At 47.3% G+C, this 10,769-nt stretch overlaps 1 protein-coding gene across 1 annotated transcript; it reads right to left on the reverse strand.

Annotated features, from left to right (window-relative positions):
* Window positions 1-444: 444 nt before the first annotated feature.
* Window positions 445-7,007, reverse strand: LOC139801328 (heat shock factor protein 5-like). The gene is made up of 6 exons (XM_071755309.1): window positions 5,468-7,007; window positions 4,866-5,003; window positions 3,987-4,072; window positions 3,111-3,293; window positions 1,716-1,869; window positions 445-1,183 (listed from the first exon to the last, which is right to left on the reverse strand). The coding sequence occupies exons 1-6, from the start codon at window positions 5,997-5,999 to the stop codon at window positions 1,116-1,118; spliced, it is 1,161 nt and encodes a 386-aa protein (XP_071611410.1). The 5' UTR covers window positions 6,000-7,007; the 3' UTR covers window positions 445-1,115.
* Window positions 7,008-10,769: the final 3,762 nt, after the last annotated feature.

Here is a 10,769-nt window from a genome sequence, read left to right on the forward strand (position 1 = left end):
TGTCCAGAGGAGAGGGGGGGAGAGAGGAGAGAGCAATACTGGAGCAGAGAGACCTGCAGCTGTGGAGGACCCCTGGCCAGGGGAGGTGACTGTGCCCGAAGCAGGAAGTGAACAAAAACAAAACAAACCAGAAAAACCCCACACAAAACCAAAAAAAACACCAGCTATTCACATGTCTACCCTCTTAAACTCTGCCCTGGGTTCTGCTCTAGGTTCTGACTGGATGCAGGCGACAAGGAATTTCTGGGGGTTTTTTTCTACCCTGTTGTCACTCTTGGATGGCCCTGGCAGCTTCTGGGGAAATGCCTTTGCTCCAGAGAAAAAGCATGCTGGTTTGTTGATACAGTTGTCACCATGAACTAATAAAATCATGAATGCTTTTTTAAAACGATAATACTCCATTATCTGAAATTTAAAGATAGAGAAAAAGAGACAACAGTCCTGTCAGTTTAAAAGTTTAATTGCTTGCTTCCTAATAAAGAGTTGTACTCTTTAGTTGTACAATGCTCGAGCTAAACCAAATCCCACCCTGTCCCTGTGAACAGAAATACAGTTGAACCCAGACTGCTGCTGCAGGAGATCCAGCTCCAGAACCTTTTAAAATTAGCATCTAAAGATATTTAAGTACCAATAGAGAATGTACCCCCCTTTATCCTTCAAACAGTATCTAAAATCAATCTCAATAGATCGGTATGAGTATCTATAAATAGGTATAGATATGTAATAAATAGTACCTAATATAAAATCTGTATACATAGGTATGAATATCTATAAATAGGTATAAATAGGTAATAAACAGCACCTAATATAAAATCTGCATACATAGTTATAATTACCTATAAATAGGTATAGATATATAATAAATAGCACCTATCATAACACCTGATGAAGTGCTTTTTAAACACATAACATCTCCTACCAATATAAATACAATCCTAGTTAAAAAGTTAAAAACCTACTTTGAAGACCAACTGAAAAGTAGTAAAACAACAAACAGCAGCTATAAAGAATCATAGAAAAGGTGGAAAAATGGAGCGGCGAGTCGCCTACAAAATAAAAGTGCAAGCAAAATCTATTCCAACAGAGCTGAAATAATCCAGCTGATCCCCTGCTCCTCACTCGCTTCCTTCTTCCTCCTGAAAGCAGCCCCGCTTGCAGGATGCATCTCCCTGCAGGTGGAAATCTAGGAAGAAAAGGGCGTGCTGAGTAAATCTCAGTCCTTGTGTCTGTTCCAGCCGGCAGCACACACAGCAATGGTACTTGGAGCAGGTACCAGAACATACGGCCTGAGAGGCAGCCTAGAACTTCCCATGCTAGAACTTCCCTTCATCCCCCTTCCCTTTCTCCCATGCTAGAACTTGAGCATGGGAGGCCTGCTCTTCAACAAAGAGGAATTCTTCTCATTTTACAAAACTTGACCTAGAAAGCAGGAACCAAACAAATGACAGGGAAAGCGCTCCCGTGCTTCAACATCTGTCATTTGCCTGTGTACTGAGAGCCATGGACACCAACTGCCCAACGCCAGCCAGCGTGAGCACGTCCAGAGGTGCTGCCAAGTGTCCTAACACAGTGTACAAGCACAGTAACGGAGCGGCAGGAGCAACGAAGTGCTCAGACTGCAGACAAGAACTAAACAATTCTGATCTCCCCTTTCTGTAACACTTGGGTCAGAGTAGCTCTCGGGTCATCTCTCAAAAAGCCGCAGAGTCTCTTACCAGGGGAGTTGTCATCCTGAGAACTGTGTCTCCTTTTCCTGCAGGCAGGTGTTCCAGAGGAGTCTCCCTCTCCTCTCAGTGTGTCCTTGGGCTGGCTTCCAGGTGGGAATTGTGTCTCCTCTCTCACTGCAGCACAGGTACCACTAGTATTGTCCTTCAGAACAAACCATCAAAAAAAAGAAAGAAATAAGGATCCCTCAGAATCAGTTTTTGGAGAAGTGTTTTTACCTCAGAAGGAAGGTCAGGCTCTTACAAAATGCCCCTGTAGGAGAAACATGACATAAGAACACTCAGACAGACAAAGGCAGGATGCATGTCCTCACTGCCTGAGCTTTGCCCTGGGTTATCCAACTAGCTGGGAGAAGGAGGCCCGAAGAAAGCCAGGTGCACTCCTTGTTCCCATCACGTGGATCAGTACCGGCAGAACTGGCACAAGCAACTTGGCAGGGCTGCTGACGCAGCAAATGATGATGATGATGATGATGATGATGATGATGATGATGATGATGATGATGACGATGATGACGATGATGACGATGATGACGATGATGATGATGCAAAACCACACATGCCAGCCCCACACCTCTGCCTGGAAATCCCATCCCAACCCACTCAGCTGTTACAGACATGAAGTTGTAAGGTGTTCCTGTCACGTCCCACCTGGTTGGCAACCCAGGGAGATTGAGACTGGACTCCTTCAGAGAGAGGAGCCGAGGGAGGGTTAGATCCAGTCCTCCTCTCCAGCCTGTCCCTCTCACTGAGGGGTTTCATGGAACGGGGAGAGTTAACCTTGTCTAACTGCCTAGCCCTGGGTCAGGCTTAACCCTTTCTTAGTTCATCTCTTTTAACAACCATTCAGCCTGATTAACCTCTAGAATTCTCTGCCCACTACTCTCAGAGTAAGATCATTACCCCAGAGGTTTACACCAAACACAGCTTTACTCTGAAATTGAGCGAGATGATAAAGCTTGTCCAAAACACAGCACACTGCACCCTCAGGGCACCAGATTACCCTGAACCGGCCTATACCCACGATCACGTGGAACAAAACAAAAGGAAGCCAAAGAGCCACCAAAAGCTTGGATGACTGTCCATTATTTTCAGACTCAAACAGGGTTGAAAGAAAAAAAGTGTACATCGGTGGGATGGGTATTGCTTCTGTAAGGCTTTCAAAGGAAGCTCAGCACTCCACTCAAGTGTTTGTTTTTCCAGAAGCTTAAAAGATTGTCTGTTATGTTCAGTTAAAACAGACTGCTGAATGTAAGAATTCAGCAAATAAAACCAGAACACGATGCTGCTACTTTGCTTTTTTTTTTTCATTAACCACCTCACCCTTGGCACGTTTGTTTTATTTCTCTTCATTGCCTGGCCTGGAGAGAAAGGCAGGTTACTTACCAGAATCTCAGCAGCAGCACTTTGTACTGGAGCCCTTTCACCTGGGAGTGGGGAACACATCTCCTCCACGAGCTGGAACACATAGTCGAGGTTGACTTCTGCCTGGCTGTTGTCCTCAGAAGTGCCGCACGGACAGCTGGAGGGTGGGAATTCTGCTGCGCAACGGGACTGCACAGGTGGAGTCTGGAAGAAAGAAGATCCAGTGAACCTTGCTATGCAAAAATCACAGTGACAGGATGTGTATTGGTTCTCCAAGCCTTGGAAAGGACCCTCACCAATCCACTCAAGTGTTTGCTTATCCAAAAGCTGGAAAGCTTGTCTGTTATTTTCAGTTAGCAACTTGAATTAGAAACCAAAAGGATGACTACTTTGCCTTGTTCTTCATTAACCACCTGACTCTTGGCACGCTTGCTTGCTTTTGTTCTCTCTCTGCCCGGGAGAGAAAGCTCCCAGGAGCTGTGCACTCCTGCCACGCACTGTCTGCTTACCCAGATCTGGGAACTTCTGCTCTTGGTAGGACCTGCTGTGTGTGGGGGGGTGTGTGGGTGTGTGGACATGAAAACCACCCCCTTCGCATGCTTTGAAGGGCAGGTGCGTCCTGTGCAAGCCCAGCAGCTGGCCTCCAAGCCCCAAGAAACTGGCCCTCTCTAAGTGGCTCCTAACCTTCAAGTGATGCTCTCTGCAAGACTCGGGAAGGACAAGCACCAGGCCGAGGCTCTCTTGCCCACCAGGGCTGGAGTTTCCTTACGAGACCACAAAGCACGGTCTGGGTCCCAGGGAAACAGGGCTGACAATCAGCTGGCTGACTGCCAGAAGCCTCCGGTTCACTCGTAGGGTCTCCTCCCCTTTCACCTCACGTCAGGACGCTGCACTCACCTGGACAAAGCTGCACTGGGTGCTCTTCGAAGATGCCAGACCTGGAGAGCCAGAGCGGGCGGGTGGGGAGCGACACGGCGCTGCGGCTGCAAGAATGCCAACACAGTGAGCAGGCTGCCAGAAGCTGGGTTTGCCACCTCCAGGTCTAGTGCTTACTTGGAGGAATCCTTGCAATGATGGCACGGGAAAGCAAATCCCAGAAATGTAGCCCTGCCTCCCAGGGATACCTGAGCTCTGCTTGGTTCAAAGAAAGAGTCGCTATGTTTGAGCTGCAGAAGTTTTTGGGAAATTGAAAAAAGGTAATAATTGAGACCAACAATGATTTGCATGTAATTCTCTTCTGAAGAAAACAACCCACTCAAGTCAGATTGAAAAAAATTGTAGCAGAACATTGTAGACAAAAGAAAGGCGGCAAGACTTGTGTACTTTCCAGTCTTGGGAGCGCTACAAAAATACAACATGAAGAAGCTAAGCAAGAAATATTCTACACAATGCTTTTGACTGCTCTTTGACTTAGAAACTTCACCTGGGAACAGACTGACACCAAGTCTACCGCTTTTGAACTGGTTCTCAGTGCTTTCGTAGCATCGTCCTAGTTTTGCTTGACTCAAAAATGTTGAGTGGGAAAGTTAGCTCCGCACTGCCTAGCAGCGGATGAGTGCTTTTTCCCTCAGCCTAGAACCTCAACAGAGGGGCTATCTGGAAAGCCAGCAGGGGACACTCAAGCTCTGGAGGAAGGGCAGGCATGCATCTGTCTGCTTTTCAGGGTCTCTCTTCCTCTAGACTCTATGCTTGCTGTTGGATTCTGACTTGAGCTGGACACAACAGAGGACATCTGGGTCTCTTTTCGAAAAACAAGTGCAGAGGTACGTTTCACACCTGTTGGCCTTGACCACTGCTCCAGCGGCAGGATGGAGGGTACCGGTCTGACAGTGTATGTCACCTCCGTGGAGCACCTCTGGAGAAGCGGGAGGGCAGCGCCTTTGCCTGTAGGAGAAGCTGGAGAAGCCTCGTACCCTGGAACCAGGCAGAGAGAACCCTGTGACGTTCCGGAAGGGACCGGGCTCCCATCTCAACCTTCTCTTGGCAAAGCGCCGTGGTTCCGGCGTGAGGGAGTTTTTGCTGAAGCTGTCCTATGGCCAGCAATCCTTCAGTGGGCTCTTAATCGATTCAGTGGAACAACTGTCAGGGAAAGGTGTTTGTTTCCACAGGCAAGCAAAGGCAATCTGAGGAGCTCTACAGCGGCAGCCTTCTCCTCAGAGCCTTGTGCTGACCCCAGACAGTTGCTGTGTCAGCTGCAAGGCAGACGATGGGCAAGCGGAGCTCCAGGCGCTTCCCTCCAGCGGGGGAAGTCAGCGGCCAGCGGCAAAGCCAGGCAACCCTCCTCCCTCAGGGGAGGGAGTGCCCATGTTCCACCCCCCCAGCAGCCAGCCGGCGCTTCTGACACCCACCGCGGCCCCGCACGGCCCACCCCGTCTCACCGGGACCATTGGCCTTGGGCAGCAGGTCCCCGGGCAGCGCCGTGCCCATCAGCCGGCGGACGCGGTTGGCCGGGCGGCTGCCCACCTCCAGCCCGGCTGCCAGCTTGGCCCTGTTGGCACGCGTCAGGCGCTTGATCTGGGCCAGGAGGTCGGGGCGGTCCCGGCGGAAGTGGGGGCTGCGGAAGTGGTGCAGGGGCCCGGCGGAGCTGCCCCCAGCCCCGCTGTCACCCTCCGGGTCCGGCTCAGCCCCGGGCACCGCCACCACTTTGCGGAACCCGTAGAGGTTCAGCTGCCGGACCAGGCTGCTGAAGTTGCGGGTCTTGAAGACCTCGGCCCCGTCGCCGGCCAGCCCGGCGGCGAGGCTCGGCCCGGCGCCCAGCAGCTCCCGCTCTAAGAGCGCCTGCTCGATGAGCAGCCCCTCGCCGCGGGCGTCCCAGCGCACGGAGCCGCAGCGGGGGCTGTTCACCAGGAGCCAGAGCTTGGCCGGGAACGTGCTGGGGTTCACTGGGGCTGGCAGATGCGTCTCCTCCATGCCGGCGGAAAGAGGAAAAAGGGAGGAAAGAGAAAGGAAAAGGGAGGAAAAGAAAGAAAAAGGGAGGAAAAGAGGGAGGGGGGGAGGCGTAGAGACGCTCAGGGATGCGAGAGGGAGCGGAGAGATCGATGGGGAGAGAGAGCGCAGGGACGCGCAGGGACGCGCAGGGACGCGGAGGCCTCTCCATGGCGACGGCCGCGCTCCCCAGAGCCGGCGCCCAGCACGCGGCTGACAAATCGAAGACGCATGACCAGATTAAAGGGAGCAAATTAAGTCTATTAGGAATAATGATTAGAAATTGGAATTATAGGGGCCGCAGAAAAAGAAAAAGTTAATTAAAAATTATTAACCTTTTAGTCATGAAGAAAGTGATTGTGCAGAGTTATGGATCAGGACTTCACGTCCTTTTCCTGCCTCTTTGATGGCATTAAAAACAAAAGAAAAAGATGGTGAAAATAATGAAGAGGAGAGAAAGGAAGCAAAAAGGAAAAAGACTACTGAGGAAAAGGGCAAGCTGGGATGAGGATTTGGGAAAGACAGAATCAAACAGGGGCACCTGGTGACCAGAAGTGGCCAAATGTGGGTCCCCATTGGGATCACCAACAACCACAGGGGAGACAAAACATGAGAGACTTAAGGACAATAATTATACAGGGAATAAGAGAAGCAGTTCTCAGAGGGCAGAATATTAACAAGGCATTCAGTGAACATCAAGGGAAAGACGAGTCTCCAACAGAATGGCTGGAGAGGCTGAGGCGAAGCCTGCAATTGTATTCGGGAGTTGATCCGAATACAGTGGCGGGTACAGCACTCCTTAAAACTCAATTTGTAGCAAAATATTGGGGAGATATAAGGAGGAAATTGGAGAAGGTGGATGACTGGCAAGAGAGAGGACTGGAGGAATTACTCAGGGAAGCGCAGAAAGTTTTATTTCAGACGAGATGAGGAGAAACAAAAAGTGAAAGCAAAGATCCTGGTAGCAGCAGCTAGAGAAACACAGCAACAACAGTCACTACCCGAGAAAAAGGAAAAAGGAGGAGAAAGGACACCCCGGGGAAGACCTTGGCAAAACAAGTCTCTGAGTCCTGTCCGTTGTTATTGCAACAAACAAGGACATATTCAGAAGAATTGTCATAGGCAGGAACAAGATGAGAAAATGTTAAAAGAAGAATAGGGGTGTCAGGGGCTTTATTTTCTGGGGACTACAACATCAAATGAGCCCTTGATAAAGTTACTAATAGGTCTCCATAAGGAGGAATTTTTATTTTTAGTAGATACAGGACCTGAAAAATCAACAATTCGAAAACTTCCAAAAGGAGTAGAAAAAGGGAGAAATCACATGACAGTAACTGGCGCAAAGGGGGAGCCTTTTAAAGTACCTGTTTTAGGAGATGTAGAAATAGAATCAGAAAAAGGAATTTGTCTGAATGATTTGCTTTTGCTCCCCAAGGCAGAATATAATTTATTAGGAGGGGATTTGATTCTTAAACTAAATTTAAGTATTTGTAGTCAAGGGGACAAATTACAAATCAAATTATACACCTTGATGCAAGCAGATGAAGGAATTATTAATTCATCTGTATGGTGTAAGGAGGGAGAAACTAGAAAAATAGATATGGATCCTGTTATTGTCCAAATAACGGATCCACATTGCCCAATTAGAGTTTAACACTACCCTATACCAAAGGAAGGGAAGCAGGAAGGGGTTTGACCCTTGTGATCCCTCATATTTATACTGAGTATGACGTGTATGGGATGGAATACTCTGTTTGGTCAATTCTGGCATCCATCTTGTCTGGTTCTCCCCAAAGGAAGGTTTCAGGTGGGACCTCCTTACTCCTTCTGGAGGGTAAAATGTTCCTCAGAGCTGAGCAGTGTCCTTGGCTCTGCACACCAGTCTCTGGCTAGAACTGTAAACATCGAGTGTTATCAGTCCTAGAAGCAGACACTGAAGCTGTTAACAGCACTTGCTGTTAATTTCAGCAAGTCCAGCTACTTAGAAGAGATTGAGCTGAAAGCAGAAGTACAAGACAGAAAATGACCTTTATCCTGGCCCAAACCAGAACAGGGACAGAAGAAGTTAGACCCTGATTGGATATCTGGAATTCGGAATTCTGGCCCTATGGCCCCCAAGGGCAAAAAAGGAAATTCGACAGGTCCTAGGATTATTAGGATATTGTAGACCGTGGCTTGAAAGCTATAGTGAAAAGGTAAAATTCTTGTATGAAAAATTGAAAAATAACCAGCTTAAGTGGTTTGCTGAAGATGATCTAAAATTTGAAGAAATTAAAAGAGCATTGGTAGAGGCTCCTGTATTAAGTTTACCAGATTTAGAAAAACCCTTTTTACCTCTTTGTGAATACTGTAAACCAGATAGCTTATGGTCCTCAGGACTGGGCAGGGATCAAGAAGCCTGTAGGATATTTATCCAAATTACTTGATCCTGTACAGATAGGAGAATTTTAAAATATGAAACTATATTAATTGACTCTCCCAGCTTTGAATTGAAGATAACCTCTGCACAAAGCCCTGCACAATTTCTGTTTGGGGAACCATCAGAGAAATTACAGCATGATTGCCTACAAGGAATAGAAACCCAAATGTAAGTGAGATTAGATTTAAGTGATACTGAACTGGAGAAGGGAGAAAAATTATTTGTAGACAGATCCTCCTGAGTAATAGAAGGGAAAAGAAAATCTGGATATGCAGTACTTAATAAAAATTTAAAACCTATGGAATTAGGACCTTTAAGTCCATCCTGGTCAGCTCAGGCTTGTGAATTATATGCCTTATTGAGGGCCCTATAATTATTAAAAGGAAAGAGTGGAACCTTATTTACTGATTCTAAATATGAATTTGGAGTGGTCCACACCTTTGGACAAATGGACAAATGGACCTTTGTCTTGACCATGTACTGGGAGGCAACCTGATTATCAGTCTTATCTTCAGGTGCCTGTCAGGCATGATACAAAACAAGCTAGTATCCTTGAGCACAGGATGTGATTGCACTGACCAAAGAGGAGCTGCAGAAGGTCAGTGCCACACTGAGAAGCACAGCAGAAAATAATAAAAAAAAACAGAAAAAAACTCCAGTCAGCAGTTCTCATTTCTGCAGCACTGACCAATGGCCAAGAGAGCAGCAGGACAAGTCCACACTGGAGATCTTTCCAGTCTCAGCTTTCTGCCCAAAACCCATTAATCATTCAAGTCTTGCGCCTCCAACACAAAGCCATAATATTGTCAGTGTGAGCTGGAAGGATTAGACTCAGCCTGAGCACAAATTTCCTAGTGCAAATTAAAACCAAAAGCTTAGGGCTCCAACTTGAACTTCTCGAGAACTGAAAGAATTAGTCACTAAGTACCGCCTCTTCTTCTTTAGAGAGTGTAGACCCCCTCTCCTCCCCAGCTGCAAACCTTTCTCCTGGCGAGATTCTACAATTCCGAGGTACCTCTTTCGTTCCGTAGCCAGGCACCAGCTACACAGAGCGCGGGGCAGCAGTCTCCTTTCGACTGGCTTCTCCGCTCCTGCCGCACCGTTGCTTCGGTCGGCTTTCTCGCTACCCTCTCATTCCAGCTGTCTTCATCGCTCTTGGAAGCAACAGCAAGAGGGTCCCTGTTCGGGCGCCAAATGTAGAAAATCCGCGGAGGTTTAAGGACGACACGTAGTCACCAATATGGTTAAAGTGAAGTCGTTTATTAACAATTCACACTCGCTTTATATAGAGCCCTTGCTTATATAACGATATCTTGCAGGTGGCTGTATCTTGGCCACAAATCCTGTTCTCACAGAACTTCTGCTGGCTACATCATTATCTGTTATTCTTTTCTGCTGCCATCTCCCTTATCTTTTTCCCATAGCTCATCTTTCAGTAACCTTGCAACTGGGCCTCAAGGCCCTTAGCTTACTCTAGCTAAAGCTAAATAGTCAGGATTGCTCACGTCTGTTTTCTTCCAGACAGTTTCCCAACAGAGAGGGGATAAGCTTTCCTCTTTCTAGGTCTTTATCTAAACTTTATCCCCAGGTTGAGATTGGTGTATCGTGAATCCCAAGGGAGGTGTTTGCACCAATATTCCCACCTCCCTTAATTCATTTAACCACTTTCCCAGAGTTACAATATATTTTCTGATATTTTCATCTTCTATTATATTATGTTCTAATGGCATTCCCTGACAATAAGACATCCCATATAACATTTCATATGGTGATAACCCAGTTTGACTTTGTGGTTTTTTTCTTATATTTAAAAGATCTACCATCACTAATAAATATTTAATCCTCCCAACTCTTGGTAGCTCAGTGAAATCAACTTGCACTCTCTCAAAAGGTCTACAGGCAATTTTTCTTCCACCCATAGCCACTTGTTTAAATACTTTTCTATTAATCTTCTGACAAGTTAGGTACCCTTGAGTGATTTGTTTTGCTATTTCAAAAATTCCAATGCACCCAAATTGTTTGAGAAAATGATCGCTTAATGCTTTTGCACCCCAATGTGTTTGCGCATGTAAGCACTCCAAAATTTGCCTGGTGTACACTTTTGGTAACATCTTTCGTCCATCAGGCAGCATCCATTTACCCTGTTCCAATTTAGCCCCTATTGTAGGCAGCAGGTGGCAGGACCTGCCGAGTAATGAGCTCAGTCGGTGCTCAGCTTCACCTGTGCCCAGTTAGGGCTGGCCCAAGTGCGCATGATCAAAGATCAAGGGCCAATAAAAGGTGGGGCTTGAGACTGGCAAGGGGCTCACTCTGAAGCAGGTTCGCAGCCGTGCTGG

The sequence above is a fragment of the Heliangelus exortis genome, chromosome 12, assembly GCF_036169615.1.
Source record: "Heliangelus exortis chromosome 12, bHelExo1.hap1, whole genome shotgun sequence".
Taxonomy (NCBI): Eukaryota; Metazoa; Chordata; class Aves; order Apodiformes; family Trochilidae; genus Heliangelus; species Heliangelus exortis.

What these genes read in the sequence shown, in the direction of transcription:
- LOC139801328 (XM_071755309.1), bottom strand. Translation starts at nt 5,999, where the DNA reads ATGGAGGAGACGCATCTGCCAGCCCCAGTGAACCCCAGCACGTTCCCG. An exon ending in GCAGTGGTCAAGGCCAACAG is followed by an intron (nt 4,073 to 4,865) that starts GTGTGAAACGTA and finishes GCATTCTTGCAG; the next exon opens with CCGCAGCGCCGTGTCGCTCC. An exon ending in CCCAGTGCAGCTTTGTCCAG is followed by an intron (nt 3,294 to 3,986) that starts GTGAGTGCAGCG and finishes TCTTTCTTCCAG; the next exon opens with ACTCCACCTGTGCAGTCCCG.